The sequence below is a fragment of the Neolamprologus multifasciatus genome, chromosome 10 (assembly GCF_963576455.1).
Source record: "Neolamprologus multifasciatus chromosome 10, fNeoMul1.2, whole genome shotgun sequence".
Classification (NCBI taxonomy): domain Eukaryota; kingdom Metazoa; phylum Chordata; class Actinopteri; order Cichliformes; family Cichlidae; genus Neolamprologus; species Neolamprologus multifasciatus.
The window spans coordinates 8187493-8207546 of NC_140448.1; the positions used below are offsets into that span (position 1 = coordinate 8187493).

The 20054-nt window shown below is 38.5% G+C and overlaps 1 protein-coding gene across 1 annotated transcript; it reads right to left on the reverse strand.

Annotated features, from left to right (window-relative positions):
• Positions 1-1906: 1906 nt before the first annotated feature.
• LOC146509545 (moesin a) lies at positions 1907-19799 on the reverse strand. Its single transcript, XM_085174637.1, has 13 exons — positions 19484-19799; positions 10235-10318; positions 9728-9823; positions 9319-9593; positions 9143-9226; positions 8214-8360; positions 8036-8132; positions 7772-7935; positions 7427-7557; positions 7162-7322; positions 6979-7071; positions 5642-5866; positions 1907-4171 (listed from the first exon to the last, which is right to left on the reverse strand). The coding sequence occupies exons 1-13, from the start codon at positions 19493-19495 to the stop codon at positions 4007-4009; spliced, it is 1734 nt and encodes a 577-aa protein (XP_085030763.1). The 5' UTR covers positions 19496-19799; the 3' UTR covers positions 1907-4006.
• Positions 19800-20054: the final 255 nt, after the last annotated feature.

Below are 20054 nucleotides of genomic sequence, written 5' to 3' on the forward strand. Positions count from 1 at the left end.
CTTTTGAGTATCTCAAAATGCACAGTAAGGACCAGTTAATTCCATTTGAATGTCACGGCTCACTTGGTTACACTCACCTGTCACTTAATTTGATAAACCTTTCTTTCCCATTCTAATGCTCAGTTTGAATTTCACCAGCTGAGCATCAATGCAATGTGTTGGCACCATGTGATTGACTGATCAGACACTTGTATTGACAAGCAGTCAAACATGCGTGCCTAAAAAAGTGGCCAGTAAGTTTATATCATTCATACAGTAGACATACAGCACATTGTATGCAGATGCAGACATGACATGAATATGTAAGTGAAGTGAAGTTTCCTGTTAGGCCTGTATTTCAAAGTATGAAGCATCACTTCCAGTTAAATGCCTAAAGCTCTCAGAGTACAAAACTAGAACACGGCTTCTTTTGTAATGCTGTTTCAAAACCTCCTCCATCAAATAAAAGCAGCAGAGTAATGCTCAGAAAAATCTATAATGATGCTATAGTTGCAAAGAACAACACCACAAATTAAGCTCTACAATGTGGTTGTAGAGCACATTTTTATCCAGTGTTAAAAAGAAATCGAGAGATTCCTGTAACCTGAAATCAACAAATAAAATGGTTTTATAAGTAGCCTCGGCCCTTTTAAATACTTTCTATTTTCCCTCTCAAGCTGTGCACAGGTGACAGTTCATCTGCATTTTTTTTCATGAGTCACCAGCGCCACAAAATGATTACAAATTTCTGTCATTATTCAACAAGCAAACTACTTTAATGGGATTTGGAGCACGTCGTAGCTTAGAGGGTGTTGTGCTGTAGTTAAAAGTTTCCTTCTGACAGAAGGAAAGAAGAAGAATGATGTCGAGAAAAGAAGAAGAGCTAACAGCTTCTCATGAGTCATTTTCTGCAAAACACTAAAGTACATTCTAGGAGCTTTGTTCATACAGGAAGAGTCATTGCATCTTATCTCTAAGTGGCAGTTCAGTGTGTGAACCATTTCAACACCCACTGTAGGCCACTAATACCACATATAGGGGAAGTTGGAGATAAAAAAAAAAAAAAACCAGCACCTCCCTTTGGTGTTTAGAGTTGTTCAATTTTCTATTGCAAAAATAACAGAAAATTAGGTTACCTTCATTTATTTTGTGAAATATTTAGTGATCTACCAAAAATCAGCATTGGTGTAGAGTACTACCAATACTACTACAACTGGTAGAATTTGGATTTCTTGTATCTTGTATTGAGTTGTCACATGGTTATCAAATGATTATCAAATTTGAAACAAAATGTTAAATGCTGCGCTCGAGCAGCAGGATCTCACATCTCCGGAAATGTGCTCTTTTGAAATGTTTTATTTTTAATCGAACATTTAAAAAGGAGACATTTAATCGAGGAGACAGGTGCCTCCTGCACTCTGCACACACATTCAAAGGTTGAAACTGCAAATTGGTGTTTATTTGCTTGCCTGAATGCTCCATGTTGAATTTGTGACACGTGGCATTTGAGTCTTTTTTATTTTAAGCAGTAAAAATCAACTCTTGGAAACATTTCAGTGAGTGAAAAATTTAATAATAACCTCCAGAATCTTCTGGTTTAACGACACAGTTCTTTAATTATTTAAACATATTGTGCAGATATGTAAACAGACTCATGTGATCTTTATAATAATCCAGTAATCAAATGTTTCACTAAAATTTGTGTGAACAAAATGAATCCTTTTCGAACTGTTGCCATGTCACCCTTGGTGCAGAACGGTGACGTGGCTGAAACTCACAGTTTATAAGCCACCTTGTGGACACACTTGAGATTTACTGTCTTTTTGTTTTGTTCCTTTGTACTTTTTTATATATAATGATCTGCATTCGGTTTAAAGACACACTAAACATTCAAAAGGAAAAATGACAACACAAGAAGACAAAAACCTTTATTCTAAATTTCATTTATTGGTGAAAGGAAGACTTTAAGCAGCAAGATCTCATGAACAAACTGGGCAAGGCACTGTCTGTCAATGGTTTTATAAGTCAACATTATTTTCCTTTTTGAGACAAGACAAGCATCTTTTAATGAGTTATCACCTATGATGACTAAAATTTCAAATTAGGCTGCTAACACACAAACTTTGGGGTAAAACACAAACTGCAAGGATCACAAAAGTTACTATTCAAGGCATGTAAAGGAATCTGTAGCAGCAATCCTTTGATCTGTTTTCATGGCACATAAAACAAGTAAAACTACACTGCTGATCAAAATGTGTCTTTTTTCTTTCACTAAAAGACATCAAAATAAAATAATCAGAAATATTTATCACTAAAATAAATTTGGGCTTAATTTGAAATGTGAAAAAGAAATCAAATACTAATTTCTTAAAAAAAACAAAAGGTTCACTGGTTTAACGCACCCTTAAAAGAATGTCCTGTACCATCTGGTTCTTCCGCTTACAAAACGCTGTCTTTAAAAAATGTTGTTCCTTTGAAAACAGGTATTGTTGACAAGTACTCCTAGTTTTCTACATTACAAAAATATCCTAAGGTGTGTCTCTCTTAGACCTTACATAATTGTATCACATTTGAAAAATCCCAAATACAAAAACACACAAATGTCATTAAATACATACAGTATATAAAAATGCATGCTTCGGAGAATGTGCCCATGTGGGACAGTATATTTTGACTCACTTGTAAAAAGGTAAACTGATTTTTCCAGTGCATGTCTGACGAAATTGTTTTATTTTACGCATTACTTGTTTTAAGATTAAACTACAGCTTAAAAAAAGCCAACTTCACAAGTTACAATTAAAATTGCTGTACTGGGTAAAACAATAATCACTATAATAACCAAAAAACATCCTCAGTGATAAGTAAAAGAGCAAAGACTTGATGATGATGGTTAAAAAAATATTTTAATGGTTAAATGCAGCTGATAATTTCTACAAATTTCAATCAGATTTAATTTGCAGGTCAAATTTCAGCCTTGCTTCTTTCTTCAGCGGATGTAGGTCAGCATATGTAGATGTGCATATCAGTGCTACCTTCTCTTTTGATGTCTGAGCATGAGTAAAAAACAAGTTGCAGCGTATACGTTGAACTAAATTTGGATTCTTCAAACAACTGGATTGTTACAACATATGAGATTTGCAAATGACATACCAAGTTTATTCCGTCTCTAGGCACAGTTAGACATTTGTTTGCTTAAGCTTCAACAGCAAGTTCTACACTTTCAGCCACACAGCTGAAAGTGTAGAACTGAAAATGCAAAAAAAAAAGAAAAAGACAAAAATCCATAGATCCTTCATATCACAATGCCAGTAGGCTGTAAATACTGTGACTTTTAACTGCTGGATGATTCTGAGCGCAGTAAAATTAGTAAATAAACTGTGAATTTTCAAAATAATAATAATAATAATATAAAATATTAATAATACTGCTGCTGTTTTTTGTTCCATACAAACAATTTATTCATATTATTTGCATTTGCTTGTATAGATTGCAGTGCAGTTAATTTTAAACTGCAGAAAAGCATTATTTCTAAAAAAAAAAAACAAAAAAAAAACAAACAATTAAAAATATCCAGCTTGCTGTAAAGAATCAAGTGCAAATGGCTTATGGCACAATTTGGATTTGTGAATGGCACAAAATTAAATGGATTTCTACAGCTTTTATTCAGAAATGATGATATAAAAATGTGAAAGAGATAAAACAAACTAAAAGTTGCTTGCTCAATGTGTCATGAAATGAGGCGTGAGCCCGTTACTAATATGCTACACATACCCCTAGTGAGGAATGTACTAATAAAATACAGTATGTCCCTTTTCAACCAGTGACTTGTCTAAAATTCAAAGTAAGAAATGGTAACAAACAGAACCTTCCAGATCCACATTTGTACAACATGCTGTGCTTTTGCAGCAACGTCATTTGGTGGATCTGACTTTATTTGGGTACAGAGAAAACAGCTAAAGTGAGGCAGGACTGCAGTCCAGGCAGAAAGGCCCACCTCTGTGGGCTTTTGCGTTGGTGAATGCAGACATCACATGCATTCAAACTCATCGATACGCTGTTTGGTGTTTCCTGACCGGATCTGCCTGAGGGTCTTGTACTTGTCACGTCCTGCTCGCATGTTGTCTGCATGAATGATGTCATTTGCCGTTTTCTTGCTCTCATCCCGGGCGTTGGCCAGCTCTGAGCTTAAAGCCTGGAAAGAAGGTTACAAGTATTATAAAATTACAGTTAACATGTGCAACTCGTTGTGTAATGTCATGGTGTTTTACCCATGTTCTTGCACCGAGCAGTGAGTCACTTAATTGGCTCAAAATTAACACTCTACTCACTTATTTCTGCTTTTTAAAACCTGTTTTTCAAAGGGATTCAGACTTAAATGAGGGGATTACTCTTACCTGGATCAACCTCATTATTCTACTTTAAAACAAGAATCCCTAGCTGATTGTGTGTTCTTACGAGATGTAATCATAATGTTCCTTCACTTTGCCAATAAAATATCAAAAAGAATTATATTTGATTTATATCCTCCCATTTCCTTCTGCAGGCCACCTCTGTCAGCATGTTTTGATCCCTGTTTTTGCCTCGTGGCACCATCAGACAGTGCAACCATGAGTGCATTTCTCTAAACATGCTCCCACAGACATCTCAGATTGTTATGGTAGAAATCAGCATCTGTCAGACCCTGAGTGACCAAATTCCCAGTGCTCAACCCCATCAAAGTTAAAAATAATGAGAAGCATGCTCCTAGTTTCCCTCCTGCTCTGATACCTTCAGGCTCCGACACTGTGGACTTCCTTCCTTGCAACTTGTTTTCTGGGTACTACAGAAGTTGATGTTTATTCTCAAGTTCACAAGTTTACAACTCCACGACAAAATGCAGAACCACTGTGGTCAGAAGCGGACTTTGACTGAACATTCAAAAACAGCAGACCACCCTGGGAAGACACGACAAACTGGTTTGAATCTATTTAAATCAGGTATGAATCACAATTTTTAAGGGTAAAAATGTATGAAATCTTTACATCTGACTGTAATAATGAAGCTGTATGACACATACACGTATCTACATACAGTCATCTGACTGCTTTAGTAGCATGACTTAATTATGCGCATTCTTTATTTTTAGCTGACTAAAGCTACTTAAAATTGTGTCAACAGTAGTCAAAGAAACAACCCAAAAAATACTTAGATACTAATCAATACTAGAAAATACTGGATTAAATACTCATTTGCAACAGTATCAGTACCAAAAGTGTTGGCTTCGCCTTCTCAATCTGACACACAACTTCACACAGCACTGCTTTCCCTTTAATGCTTCACAAATACAGACAAGCAGGCACGCAGTCCCTCCCCACACTAGCAGCTGAAGTATTTGGCATTCACAACACCGAACAGCACTTTGGGAGGAAGTTCAAGAGGCCAGTAAAGCTCCCATTTCAACAAAACTGAAGCATTAAACAGCGTAAAAGCTAACTTGGCTTCCAAATGTTCTACATTAACAGGAAAATATAATTATTTGTGTGTCATGTTTCTCTTACAGTCCCAGAGTGAAGCGAGACAAAAAACAGTGGCAGCCTACCAACTTTATTTGAGCAACGTTTACTTTGTCACTTTATTATTTGTATTGTTTTAATGTTTATTAAAAAAAATTCCAAGGACTTACAAGTAGATGTTTCTGTAAGCGTTCGTTCTTCTCAGCTTCAGTCATTCTCTCCTCCTCGCTGCGGTCCTTGTACGTGGCAGCACCTGTTAACTCGGCGCTGGCTTCGGCGCTGCTCTCATCATTCTCATCATGCTCGTTCTCTGCGTTTAGGGGCTCCTGAGGTACCATCACTTTGTTTTTAAGCTCTTCTTTGGTCTTTTCCAGGTCCTCCTGCACTGTCGTAGCCTGAGCAAATATAGAAATAAAAGTGAGGTGTTTTAGAAATTACCCTTATTTAATGTCTAATGAAAATGACAAAAGTGGGGGGAGCTTAACTGATATTTCTGTATTGCCATTTTTCCTACAGCATGCAGTAGAGGAGAAATGCACAGGCAGACCTATGCTACATGACCCATAGCCAGGCTCTTGGTTTCCTGTTTTGGTTTCTCTCCACCCAAGCTATATATCTTGGATATTTTTATTAGGAAATCCCTTCAGGAAATTCAATATAAAACCGAGTGCTTCTTGCCCGAGGCACTATGAGTCAAAAAACCAGCTATGAGTAAGACTGGAATTTCAACTACTATTTTTTCCAAAAATTCACACAATACTGAAACCACCAGTTTGCACAACTGGTTTTTCCAAGGCAGAAAATCACAATGGTTTAAAAAAGGTGAACAGGATTTCCCTCACACAAAGACATCCATCATCACTACAAACACCATGAGTCACATGGGCTAAAAAAAAAAGAAAAAGAAAAAAAGAAAGGGCTGGCACGCAGGATTCTTTTTACCAAAAAAGACAAGAGGCAGGCTGGGAGAGTTTAACCCTCCCCCAAACCCACACAACAAAAAGACCCCAGGAATGCCTGTCCTGACTATGTCACAGAGGAGGGGCGATGTGACCAGCACAACTCTGATTAACTTCTTCCTGCCATAGTTACACTGACTTCGATTATCAATGAACAAAAAGGCTTTTAAGTCTAACAGTTTAATCTTTTCTTCTTCCTTTCACTTTTTGTCCATCCATTTTTTTTGCTTTTCCAATTACATTTCCAAAATTACTAAAATAATATTTTTCTGTCTTCATAGAAATGAGTGAAAGTGTCCTAGTTACAGAACCACAAAAGATCAGTTCTCACCACAAGATGGCAGTAAAGCACAACTTTCCTTTTTTTGTTTTTTGTTTTAACTAGAAAACCAGGAAGAACAAACTGAGTTCTGCAACTGCATATTCAAGTATCTGTTAACATGTTTTCTATATAGACAGCATTTTCTTGCCTGTTCCACTATTGGCATATTGCCATATTTTTATGTTATCAGTTTTGAATAGCAAACTACGGAAAAGTCGAGCCACACCTTCTGCTGCCACTCTAATGCTTCTTCTTCCTTTTTCTTCTTGGCATCCTCCAGCAGGGAAATCTTGGAAGTCAGGTCAGCCAGCTCTGTGGCCTAAAAGAACATCATATTTGAAGCATCAGTACACACATTATTGCAGTTTTTTAAGTGTCAGTGTCTAATCATACTGGCTAACACACTAACCAGGTGCTCCTGGTTCTTCATCTGGTTCTCTGACTGCTGCAGCAGCGCCATCTTGGCATCCTCAGCACTCTTAAGATCACCCTCCAGGCGTTCAGCCTCCACCTGAGCACGCTTTCTTTCCTGCTCCAACTCCAGAGCCCTCTGCGTTTGCTCCTCCAGCTCTGTGGACACACACACACAAGAATTAAGGGTGAGCATCATGTGAGGAAAACATTGTCATCATTCATTACAGGCAGCTTTTCTTGAACTCTCACAACTTCCCCACCTTGCTGAGCTTTTCTTGTCTGCTCCTCGATCCGCTTTAACCTCTCCATCAATTCCTCCTTCTCCTTTTCGATCTTTTCCTTTTCCTTCTCTGCAAGTTCTCTTTTCTTCTTTTCATTTTCCAGCACAGCTCTAATGAAAACGAAATCGTTACAGGATGATTGCACGGAAATGTTTCAAACGCAGAGCAGATAATCACCCCATTTTATAGAGTATTTGAAAATAAAGCTAGTAATCTTTCTATAACTGTTACAATATCCTATAACAGCATCTTTGGAACTAAACTCACACAATCCATGTGTAAAATATTTGTAGGTTTTTTTGTTTGGTTCCATTTCGGTCCTACCTCTCCATCTTCTTGAGATTCTTCTCCTCCCGAGCCTGCGCCTTCATCTGTTGCACTTCAATAGTGTCGGGCTTGCGGCGGCGCATGTAGAGCTCATGGTTACCCATGCACAGAGCCAGAATACGCTTGTTGATGCGCAGCCTTGGAGCATAGAATACAAAGTCCTGCAATGGAAACATTTGAGACATTTAAAATGTCTTATTGTTACATGTTATTATTAATATTATTCTTAAATATAAATAACATAACATTATGTTAACATACAGGTGCTTTCTTGTCAATTGGTTTGATGACAAACTTCTTGTCATTGAAGGAAATGTTTCTTATTTCACTCCATGGAAATCCAATTTTGGGCGTCATTCTGTAAGAGAACAAAAATGCTTGGTCAGCCCTGCACAGTGTACCTTTTACGAAACACAAACCCTTCTGTGGAAACACTTACTTATCATTTTGTTCATAAATGTTGAGACCCAAAGCATCCACTCCCAACCACAGCTCTGTTCCCTTCTTATTTTTGATGTTGAAGTAATTGACTCCGTACATCTCGAGGTCCTGAGCAATTTTCAGATACTCCATCATGGATTCCTCTCTGTGGACAAATAAGACAACTTTAACTTTTGCTAAAAGAAAAATTCACAGTCAGAGCGTGGCGTGCTGTTTGCACTGTTCTAACCGGCTGCAGAGGCCAGAGCTCAAATGCAGAGCTTTCAGGATGTGTGGTTGAGCGGGTTATACCTCTTTTTTAACCTTACCTGAACTATGAAACTTAACTGATCAACAGAGCAACTGGGGAAACATATAATGAATCTAGGCTGTGTTTACTGTTTATCTACGACAAGCTAACCTGACTGATGAAACACATATGGAAGCCAATAAAGGACATTCACTATTGTCTTCAATAAAGCATATACTAAAAATGTCAGTGGCACAAACAGTACTCAGATCACCAAACTGCAGTGACTCAAGGCCAGTAACAAACTTTCAGAGCACCTGTGAGTCAACACAAAGGCCGTGGTAACACACTCTCTCAGCTCTATCTCAAATTCACGGAAATGACAGAAGAGGGAAGAAACTGTAGCAACAGAGAACAACAAGGTAATTCAACTAGGAATAACTTCCTCAATAGTCTTATGTTTTAGTAGGTTATGAAGTGTGTATATAAGCTGTGGCTAGCCTAATGTAGTCACTGAAGACTACATTGTAGTCAAGTGGCAGAAAAAATAAGTGTGCACATTGATAATGGAAAGTTTAAGCTACATATTTTCATATCACCAGAGATGCAATAATTTCCCAAATATCCATATTTTAGGCAACCGTCCTCTCTTTCACGTGTTTGTGTGTGTGCTGGGGAACGCGTGTGTCGCTGATCACCTCATCATGCCCTTGTGCTCTTCATGCCACACTTGAATCCTCTCTTCCCACTGTTCCTTGTTGAGCTTGTGCTGATCCAGGACTCTGAGAATATGAGAGGCCCAAGTGTCAAAGAAACATGTTGGGAATGTTTCACGTGAACCTGCATATTGAAGTGGCAATAAAGTCCGCGTTACCTTTGAGGAAGCAGGTGTTCGCTGCTCAAATAGCCTGGTTTGTGGACTTCCTTATTGTAGTCGGCATACTTGGCCTGCACCGCGTAGGAGGCCAGGAGGACCGCCGTCTCTGGAGGGCAGTAGATGTCATCGTTTAAGATTCCCTCCTTTACCTGCAGGAAGAATAGCCGCTGTGTGGCATCCTGGATTAACTCCTCTGAGACATCCTCGGGGAAGAACTTGGCACGGAACTTAAACAGCAGCGGGCTTTCCTTCCTCACATCCTGGGCTGTTACCTAAAATATGATCCGACACGGGTGAGAGGGTAGAGGTTATGCTTCTGTTTGTGGACTCGAGATCAAAAAGCGCAGTTCAAGCTTGAAAAAAGACGGCCCAGTGAATGAAGTGTACTGAGTACTGAGGAGCTCACCTTCTTATTGAGCTTCAGCCAAGTCGAGAAACCCTTTGTGTCCTGATACTGGAGTCCAAAGTACCAAACCTCTCGTAGGCCGATGGTTTTCACAACCTTTAAATAAAAACAGCAACAAAAATAAAAATATAAAATATAATTCCCTTGTTTTATTCTGTTATTTAAGGGTTTTCAACCACAAAGATTTACTGCTTTCCTAATTGTAAATGTATTGTTTTTAGATTTTAATCTGTCATATAAAAACAAAACAAAAATCAAACAACAGCCTTTCTGTCATCTGTCATTGGATTTTTCACATTTAAAATAATTTTAGAAGACTCAAAGATCATCAGCCAAAAATAAAAAAATTTAATAGCCATGAAAATAATATATAATAATAATATATAATAATCTCCCGGCATTTTCCAGAAATAGGAGTACTAAACCCCACCACAGTACTCGTCAAAGAGTCATCATTTATGTTTAATGGTAACTTAAGTGCTGGCTAGAGGAAACAGTTTCTCATACCTGGTCAAAGAGTTGCTTTCCTGTTGTATTTGGCTGAATGGCGAACTCCAGTTCGGCATCCATAGTGGTGACTCTTACACTAATCTGAGGAACAGAGGAAAGAAAAAATATTTGAAAAAAAAAACTTTTTCAAATATGCAAATAAAAAAAGACAGTATTTTGGGTTAAAGTACTATTACTATTACCCATATCATCGTACTATCATTGTATCATTGAAATGATTGTACCATATCATTTCTTGATAAATAGAGAATAGACAAAACTAGATCTTCTGTTCTTCTCTTAAACATTATGAAACTCAACGCATTTAATCATTAGTTATTATTAACCTGTCTCCCTCCCCTCACTCCCAACAGGTCGTGGCAGACAGCTGCCCCTCCCTGTTCTGCTGGAGCCTTCTTCCTGTTAAAAGCGAGTTTTTCCTTCCCACTGTCAAAAGGTACTCGCTCATTTGATTTAGAAACCCCTCTGTGTTAATATACGGTCTTTACCTAACAATATAAAGCAAACTCTATGCAATATATAAGCTCTCGTGCATTAAAAAAACACTAGTGACAGTTCAGACTGTCACTAAAGTGTCATTCTATGCAAACCATTTAATGGCGACCATCTTTAACAAGTGTAGCATCTCAAAATGTGTGGCCCTCTTGTAGAATTCATTAAATGTGCCTGCAATAAAAGTGTACACACATATCGCAGTCCTGCTGGAGAACAAAGTAACACTACAGTCCAATTATTTTTTTACTATTTTATTCTGAAATTTAGAAAAGACTGCATCTCATGGTTGCGACGAATGTACCAATCTGGCTCTGTCTCAGTCAAGAACTTATCTACAGGAAGTAACCACATCCTTTGGTGGTCGGGCCCTGTGAGGCATGACTGTTAAACACTGAGCTCTCATGAGAGATGTGCACATCCTGTCATGCATCAGCCAACCTGTCTGGTGTAGCAGGATTTAACAAGATCGGTTTGTAGACAGAACTTAAGCTCGATCTCTTTTTCAGGTATCACACTTTGCTACCCTGGGTTATTCAGTAAACGAGGCACGCCTTAGTTAGACAAATTGTTATATCTGTGTCTTACAAAATCACATGTCCGAAGCTGAACACATTTATTTAACCTTTTCTTTGGAAAAGCTTGCTCAGAAGGTGGCAAGAAAAGAAAAAGACTCAGTAGGCTGTGCAGGAATTCCTCATTTACTGTGCCCTCTTAGAGACTAGGAAAAAAAGAAAAAGAAAAAAGAAACAGCAGCATGCATGTCTATTGGGAAACAACTGTGCAGACAGAGGCCCACGCCTGCCCTGAACAACAATGGTATGTATTATTTCCTAGTTGTGGGGTTGATTAGAGTTGCGTTCTTTCCCATCCATGTCAGCAGGACCCTATTTACTGCTCAGGACACTTGCCCCACTGTCACTTCCTGCCATCCCAGGCAGTTAAGAGCTGAGGAGAAACTTTAAATCTGGGCCCACTCTGAATGCCAAAACTGCAGTCTAGAATCGTCTAGACACAGGAGTTGTTAAGCTTCCAGTTATGAACTTTAGGTGATACACTTTTTTATATTTGAGCAGATAAGAGTTCAATTTGTGGCCACCCTGCTGGTGTCTAAGCAGTTTCATTTCCTGAATCAAAATAGTTAATCTTGCAAGAAAAAGGAACTACACTTATACATTTTCTGCCTAGTTAGGGTGTGTCTCTCATGGCCAGGGCTCAAAAACGCTTAACACACTATTATTAGCACATGCTGAAAAACACCCTGTTCTGGCCCACGTGCCATGTTTCCATGACTTTCTCTTAGCTCTTTTTTTAATCGCACCAAAGCGATACTGCAAAAATAAAATCCCAAACTTGTACATTTCACATTGAGAAACACATCTGTGACCGATTTTGTCACACGGGTGTATTTGATGACTACTGACTTGTTTAAAGCTTTACTGTATGTCATGTGAAGCTGCTTTTAACAATCTGTCACTTCACTGACTGTCTGAAACGTATGAGTTAATCTGTGTTATTTTATTTATATATTTTTTAATGTAATACACAGCTGTATGCTACAAAAATAATACTTTTCCAGACTCAAATCAAAGGTCTAATGCCTTGACTTACCAACAACTGTTCAAGCCATGCTGGACTCACAACACAATATTAGTTATTTAAAAAGAATTATCAGGATACACATATGCTAAGGGTGACAATGCCAACATTGTGATGTTTAGTGGGTCTAACATTCACTTTTGTGAGCAAATAATGAGTTTGATTGAGGCTGAATATAATTTAGTTATCAGAAATGTCACGGTAATCCTAAAAATCTGCATTTTTTTCACTAATTTCATCTTAATGGCATGTTTGTTCAAACTGTACCAAGCTAACTGTAATGCTGAAAACGCACATAGCAAGTGAGAGCTGTTGGGCTTACTGAATACAGAAAGCTGCACTAACCACAAAGAATGAAAAAAAAAGGACGCAACTATCATAAGTAAAAAGTGTGCACGTGTCTTACAATTGTACAGCCACTGAATGGCAATGGGGTGATGAGCAGTTAACCTGAAAGTTAACTGGGGTCAAACATCTGGGTTGCCTTGTCAGTAAGAGGAAGCAAAACTGATGAAAACTAAATTAAACGTGGTGCTACATATTGAGTGAAGACACAGTGATGCAAGCAGTCTGTCACTAATTTTGCTAGGTTCATCAAGCTTCCTTAGCAAAATCTTTTTTTAAATCCCCTCTGTATATTCAACGATTTAACAAACATGTTACTAAACCAGCAGAAACAGAGGTCACCGGAGAGCATTTGCTGCAATTAGGGCTGCCACGATTAGTCGACTAGTCACGATTACGTTGACTATCAAAATCGTCGACGGCTAATTTAATAGTCGACGCGTCGTTTGAAGCTTTGTAAGATCGCAAAAGACGATGGAATAAGTAGTAGGATTTAAGAGTGTAATAACGGACTAAAACAGAAGATGGTAGCACTGCATGTACAAGGATGCCAGCTGCCGTTAAACCCCGAAGAAGAAGAAGCAGTGTCCCAGAATTCATAGTGCGGCCCAGCTCAGTTTCCAACAATGGCGGCAGATAGTTAGTTTTAATATTACTCTTTCTGGGTCACAAAATAAATGTTTAACATGTTTTCGGGCAAGAATGTAACTGTGTAAATTTCAAATATCTGCTCAGTTTATCGAGACACCACATATTTTCAAAATCACGCCGACGTTTTCGGATACGTCTGTTACCCACCAGCTCGATAGCTAGCCGGGGGCAAGGCTCACTAGAGGCCGTGAGAACACCGGACTCCTGGCAAATCGTTTTCAGACCCACCGCCGTCTTTCACTACTCAGGTTAAACATGATATATAAGTCACTTAGATGACTTAAAAATGTTATTGTTTGGCTTTTTTCAGTATTTTATTTGTTCCTGAGTAAATCAGTTTGGCTGAGATTAAAGTTATAGTTTTTACACAGCTGAATAAACGTCAAGCAGACAACTGATTATCAGAAGTGTGAGATGCTCAAGAATGTTCTCCGGTGTCCTGTTATATTTTAGATAGCAAGGAGCAGACGGCTGAGTTTATTAAACTTTACCGAAACAATCTGCAGATTTCATTTAAATTTAATAAACTATCATCTTGCCTTTATTTTTAGTTAGCACATACCTTAAACACTTAAAGCTGTAAGTTAATGATAGTTATTTAAGAGCAGATGAATGCTGGTGCAATAAACTGTACGTTTTACGTCCAATGGATGCATGCTCTGATTAGTCGACTAATCGCAAAAATAATCGGTGACTAGTCGACTATCAAAATAATTGTTTGTGGCAGCCCTATTTGCAATGACTGCAATTACTTATTTTAAAGAAAAAAAAAACACTAAGTGCCAGCTAGTTTAACCCTGTAAGGTTTCAAATCACAAGAGAGCTTCAGTAAATCTAATCTTTAGATACAGCCCCACTGACGTGCAAGAATTCAACTTCTGCCTTACATTCCCACACAAGAGTTATCGCCATGTGCTGCTCACAACTACAATCTGTCCAATACAAGCTGAGACAATAAAGAAGATAATGCTAAGTGGTTCCTGGAACAAGTAGGAATGAGTTAGGCTCTGGACTAACAGTTCTTTGACGTGAAAGAGCAGAGCGTTTTTTAAAGAAGGTCACTATCAGAGTGTACGATAAGCCTGGCTTATTTTACAACTGATTTATAACAACGAGAAGCGTGCATCAGAACATGCCATTCTTTCAGTGTTTACCCCAATAACCATAGCAACTGCACATTGATAATTCTGAGTCATACATCTGAGTCATGCCATGCATGAGAGTCACACAATGTCAGCATCTAAAGTCAACAACTGCTTAACAAAGCATCCTCTTGGTTGCCAGAGAAACGCTACTGCTGGCTCCACCGCAACCCGATTTACAGTTTGGTGTTTCTGAAAGATAAACTGAGGATGTCAGGGGCAACCAGAGTGCAATTCAGATTCCAATCCATTCAGGTGAAATGCATTTTTTCCTCCTTTACTCAAGCATGAGAGACATTTTAGTTTTACCAAATGGCTATAAATGCTCTCACTTCCATCAGATATGCTAACATGAATTGATCAATCGCTCATTCTGAACCAACAAAAGCTCTGAATCTGGTTCTATTAAAACGAACACGGAACATTAACAGTTCAGGTTATTTAAAGCGACATTTGAAATGGTAAAATGTGTGAAAATGTCATGACTTCCACTTATCCTTTGCGATTCACAGTTAACATCTCATTATGTTATCGCTCAAAGTGTGGAAAATAAAAAAAACTTGCGGGCAAGATGATAAGCATATGACTCTCTGACTAGAGTTTGCAGTTAGTTAACAGGAAAATGGAAATAATTTAGCTCCATTGTAAGTTTAAAATTGAATCCTCATTCAAATCTTAAGGGTATCTTCATTGGTTATGTCACCAAGTCTTCTTTTCTGGTTATTTTGGGTTTACTGTGTGCTTACGGGTATTAGCATTAAACGAAAGAAATTCAAACTCTGTCACAGGAAGAGGAGGGTCGAAAAAAAAGGATCGGGTTTCTTCTTTCTAACCAGGGGAGAGTACAAACACGCACACACAAACACACTCAAGTTTGGGTCTTTTAGAGCCGTTTCCCACGACCACTGTTTATTTGATTTTTAAAATGTCGGCGCAAGCAAACTGGAAAAGAGTTTTGTTAGTTTTGCTGCTTCGTCATCTGGTGAAACTGCTGACTGACATCTGTCTGAGCCAATCATGGAATTTACCGTCTGCTCTAAAAAAACATCCAATAATAAGAAATCCCAAGCACCAACTGATTAAAGTATGTTTTATGCATACTTGCCTTCTTTGTCTGGTATTCTCTGGCACATTGTTAGAGCCATGTAGACATGCAGAGATTAGGCAATAGCATGGAGGTGTTAATATGTGTCAAAGTGCAGTACAAATTTTCCATTCCTGACATCTTTTCAGATGACTAATGTTAAGTCCTGAAAGTTGCCACTGTACAGTAGAACTGCTATGCTACCTGTTCACCTTGTGTGAAATTATGATTTGTCCGTCTTTGTGTAGATCCAAATAAGCTAATACATTAGCAGGTCAGCAGGGTGGTTCTAAATTAAACTAAATTATCAGTTGTCAGCTGAGGCAAAGTTAACCAAATAATCAGCATAAGATCAAACTGGTCTATTGAGAACCAATGCTAGCTCATAAGCAACAGTAAATACAGTATTAAGGATGTCAAATCAGAACACTACATGACCAGCAACAAAGTACTTACGTTCAGATCTTTGATATTTGCCACAGCTTTCAAAGAGAAACCTTTAAAAAGTGAACTTTTGATTGCAGTTTGTCCACCAGCTCTACCTCTACACTGTTAATCTGCTCTGCTATGTGCACCACAGACCCATATTTAATCTCCTGCTACTTGCATACTTCCAGGTCTTTCCATTTGCCACGTCTCCATAGACACGCTTGTTAAAAATGTGATTATTCCAAGGGGAAAGCTAGATCTGTCATCATTCCTGCAATTCGAGCTAAAATGGTAAGTTATTCTTAAGTTTTATGTGGTAACAGCTGCCCATTTGTGCATTTCTGGAGTCTAAGGAGTTAACATGAAAAAGTGTACCAGCTTTGAAATGGTTCTAGTGTTGAAAAAAAAACAGGTAGGAAAGTAAGTGAACCAACCGTCATGGGGTTGCATGAGTGGGAAAATCCTTTGCTTTGGAACAACATGGGGTGAAATTCTAGCAATAAAGCTGATGATTGTTTTGTGCTTCCGAAAATACAGCCTATTTAAAAAGTAATTTTAAGTTACTGTTACCTTCTTGATAAAGCAGATAAAAAGCTGCAATTCCATGTAACAGCATCACATAAACAAATTCAGTGTAATAATAGAGCTGCATTAGGAACTAAGAACAACAAAAAAACTGTGGCAACAACAGACATGCAGAAATATTCTGAAAGAGGGTTTTGCACTGCTGTAGTGCAATCTAAAGTGGGGCATGGTATCTGAAGACCACGCGGAGGAAAGCAGGGAGGAGATCAGCCAGACTGTGATGTGAAAGTCCATATAAGGCTGCAGGCGAGGAAATTACCAGAAAGGAACTGATGTAAGTACAGAAACCTTGAGTCATAACACGACTTCCTAGGGAAACTGAAGGACTGCCAAAAGGAGTCCAGTAAAGGCTGAGCTTCGCAATAATTATTGCTTTTGAGTGACATTAAGCTTTATTAAATGTAACTTGAACACCGGAAAAATAAACTGTCTGAAGAACTAGGTTAAAAAAACAAGTAATGGAAGAACTTTTTTTGCTTTAAAACTATCTATGAATCCCAGAGGCAGCTTGGTGGGGACATGACTTTTACTTTTGCTGGATACAGAGTCGCTTGATTTGCTGAATCAGTTTATCTAACTTCCTTTTTTAATGCTCCTCATCTGTTGCATCTTTGCATAGCACCTTTAGCTAACGAAAAAGGAAATGAACCGATGAGTGTCACACATCTGAGTTTGAATCATTGCACCTGTTCACCTTTGTGCTTCTGTGCATACAGGGTTTACTCCATCTACACAAATAGAACAGAATATATTTTCTTATAGTTCCAATGATTATACTTTTGGCAGTGGCAGCACAACGCATGCTGTTCATTAATGAATATAAAAAAAACCCACAATCTGCTGTTTATTTTGAGAAAATGTTGCTGCTTCTTCCTGACCAACAACTGGTTTACTCTTTTCTAACTGACAGCATGACAAAAATGTGTTCTTCTGATTTGACAGTAACTATCTTTTAGGTGCTTTTGAGGTGTTTGAGGTTCCCAGTGGTGACTGCAAAAGCAGCTACTTTAAACACGGCTCTGGTTTTGCTGAGGTTAACAACATCCCAGCTGCACTCTGCAGACAGACACTGATACTTAGCAATGGACTAAAATGCATGGCAAGTGAACAATTCATTATAGGAAACAACTTCAAAGACAAATATCTGTGTCTGTGTGGGACGCAAGCTCTTAGTTGAACTACATTTATTACAAACTGCACATACATCAGTAGTGTAAGTAAATGTATGTGCAGAAAAAAAAACATAAAAAAATGTTTGATTTTTTTTTTGCTAATATACAATTGAAATTCAATAGTTATGTAGTGACTCAAGAGAAACTTCTTTTCCTCAGAATGGGTCTTTGGGAGGTGACTAGATAAATTATCAAGACTCGTACACTAAATGTAATTTTGCATCCCTGACCACCTGATAAATGAAAGTGTTGATTATACCATTTAAGTAAATGCTAGTAACTAGTGATTGGTTGTGCCAAAAATGCCTCCATGCAGAAAAGAAAAAAAACAAAACAAAACATACTTAAAAACATGCTGATATTAGACGAATTCCTTTGGGGAAGAAGAGGGTAGTGAAGGCTTTTTAATGCCAGGATGCTTGACATTTTTTTCTGGTTGACAACTTGGAAAAATATCAAGGAAGTACGAGCAGAAACAATACCGCAGGAAGAAAGCAGGTACGAGACTTGGAGGCTTTTTTTCTCTCCTTTGTAACATTTAACGTTTCCGGCCTGAATATAATATATGACTAGTAAAAGGTGACACTGATAAATTTGGTATCATACTCAGGTAGTAGCTATAAAACTAACCCAGTATTATATTAACCAATCTGTAAAATAATAGTTTATTATTCATAAAAATCTGACACACACAATCTGGGAATAAACATGATAGCACTACGATGAATTACAGCATCTGCACTGTGAAATGTGAATCACTCTGTAGGCTATATAATGCCAATCACCTTCTCATTGGTCATGTGTGAATCTTTTAGTAGCATCATGTCCCTTTTACATACAGAATGTGCACGTGGGTATCTCAGGACAATGTGTAGATAAGAAGAATGACTGCACACAGATTCAGCAGCTTCTTTGTTATCTTCTTCATTCAGAAAGCATTTCACTGAGCCAAAGCCCCACACACCTTCACCCAGCCGAGCAGAACCAATGAGTTTGAAACCGCATTCAATTCTTTTGTCCACTGATAAAGGCATCCACGGAAATATTGGGCTGTGCCTTTTATAATGCTGTAGGTCTGGACCCCCTTATTTTCTTTGTTCAGAGCTCCACCAGTACCAGCACAAATCTGTGAGTGCTCCTTCATTTCAAGAGCACTTATTTTTGCCTTTATTTAATAACCTTCGCAATGTAGCATTAAAAAAGCTCTCTGTGTCTCCTCTTTTGCCTCCTAGCCGTTTGCAGATTTGCCTCCATTTGCTCCTGTTTTGACCATAACAGCTGGCCTGACTGACAGTTCAAATCCTTCCTTGTTAAGAGCTGACTGAGAGGGAGGCCTGAGAAGGACTAGCTCGCTGCTAGTCCAGGATACACCTCCGCAGAAAAACAGTATAAAAAGTGTAATTTAAGCCTAAATATACAACTCTAGAGCATTTTAATAGCGCACGGCTTCCACCCTGAATGAATGATTTGATTTAAGGCGCTAATTTTAGTGAACACAGGGTAGGAAGCGCGCACGCGCGCACACCTAACGGAAAGTACCACAGTAATCCTCGGGTGAGTTTGAAAGGATGCGAAAGATTTTTAAACACGGTAAAACCCATCGGACATGCACTTTAGTTTATCTTACTGTTATTAGTGAATAACAATGCGAAACACCCACACCTAATTAAAATCGCGTACTGAAAAAGAGACAGAAAAGGCAAAGTAGCTTCTGACATAACAACATAAATGTACTTTTCAGCCTTACCGTTTTCGGCATCTTTCTTTTCTTTCACGTCCGGCTCAGGCTTTCTATGAAGTTATTAAATAAAAAGAGCAGTTTGCTAAACCAGGAGAAAACTTTTTCCCATCAGAACAACGGCGCCAACCAAACGCTTTCCCGTCTCGAGGAAACAAAACCTCACTTTTTTCCGTTGGACTGCGAAGAGCTATTTTCGACCCTACGCGAGTGGGGGGTGTTTTTCCTTTGTTTCGCCTTAAAGTAAAATGGACTCGAGCTGGATTTCCTGCTAACGGTACCCTGCAAACCACACCCAACCCGATGACAGGACAGCGGAGTGAAAAAGAGGTTCAGGCCAGCAGCAGACTCCGCCTGCAGTAGTCGCATCATCATGGCTGCGGTTCACTGTCTCAGCACTAGGCAAAAAAGTTTCTCAGCACTCTCACTTTTAGCAGACAGGCCACGTTAAATACCATTCTTTATATGAGTCTTTTATTTAAACGACGACCAGTGTGTTGGGATACTTTGAGAATACGAGAAGGCAGAAAGTACTAACAAACATGTCAGTATCTAAAACAAGCCTGTTAGAGTGTGCAAT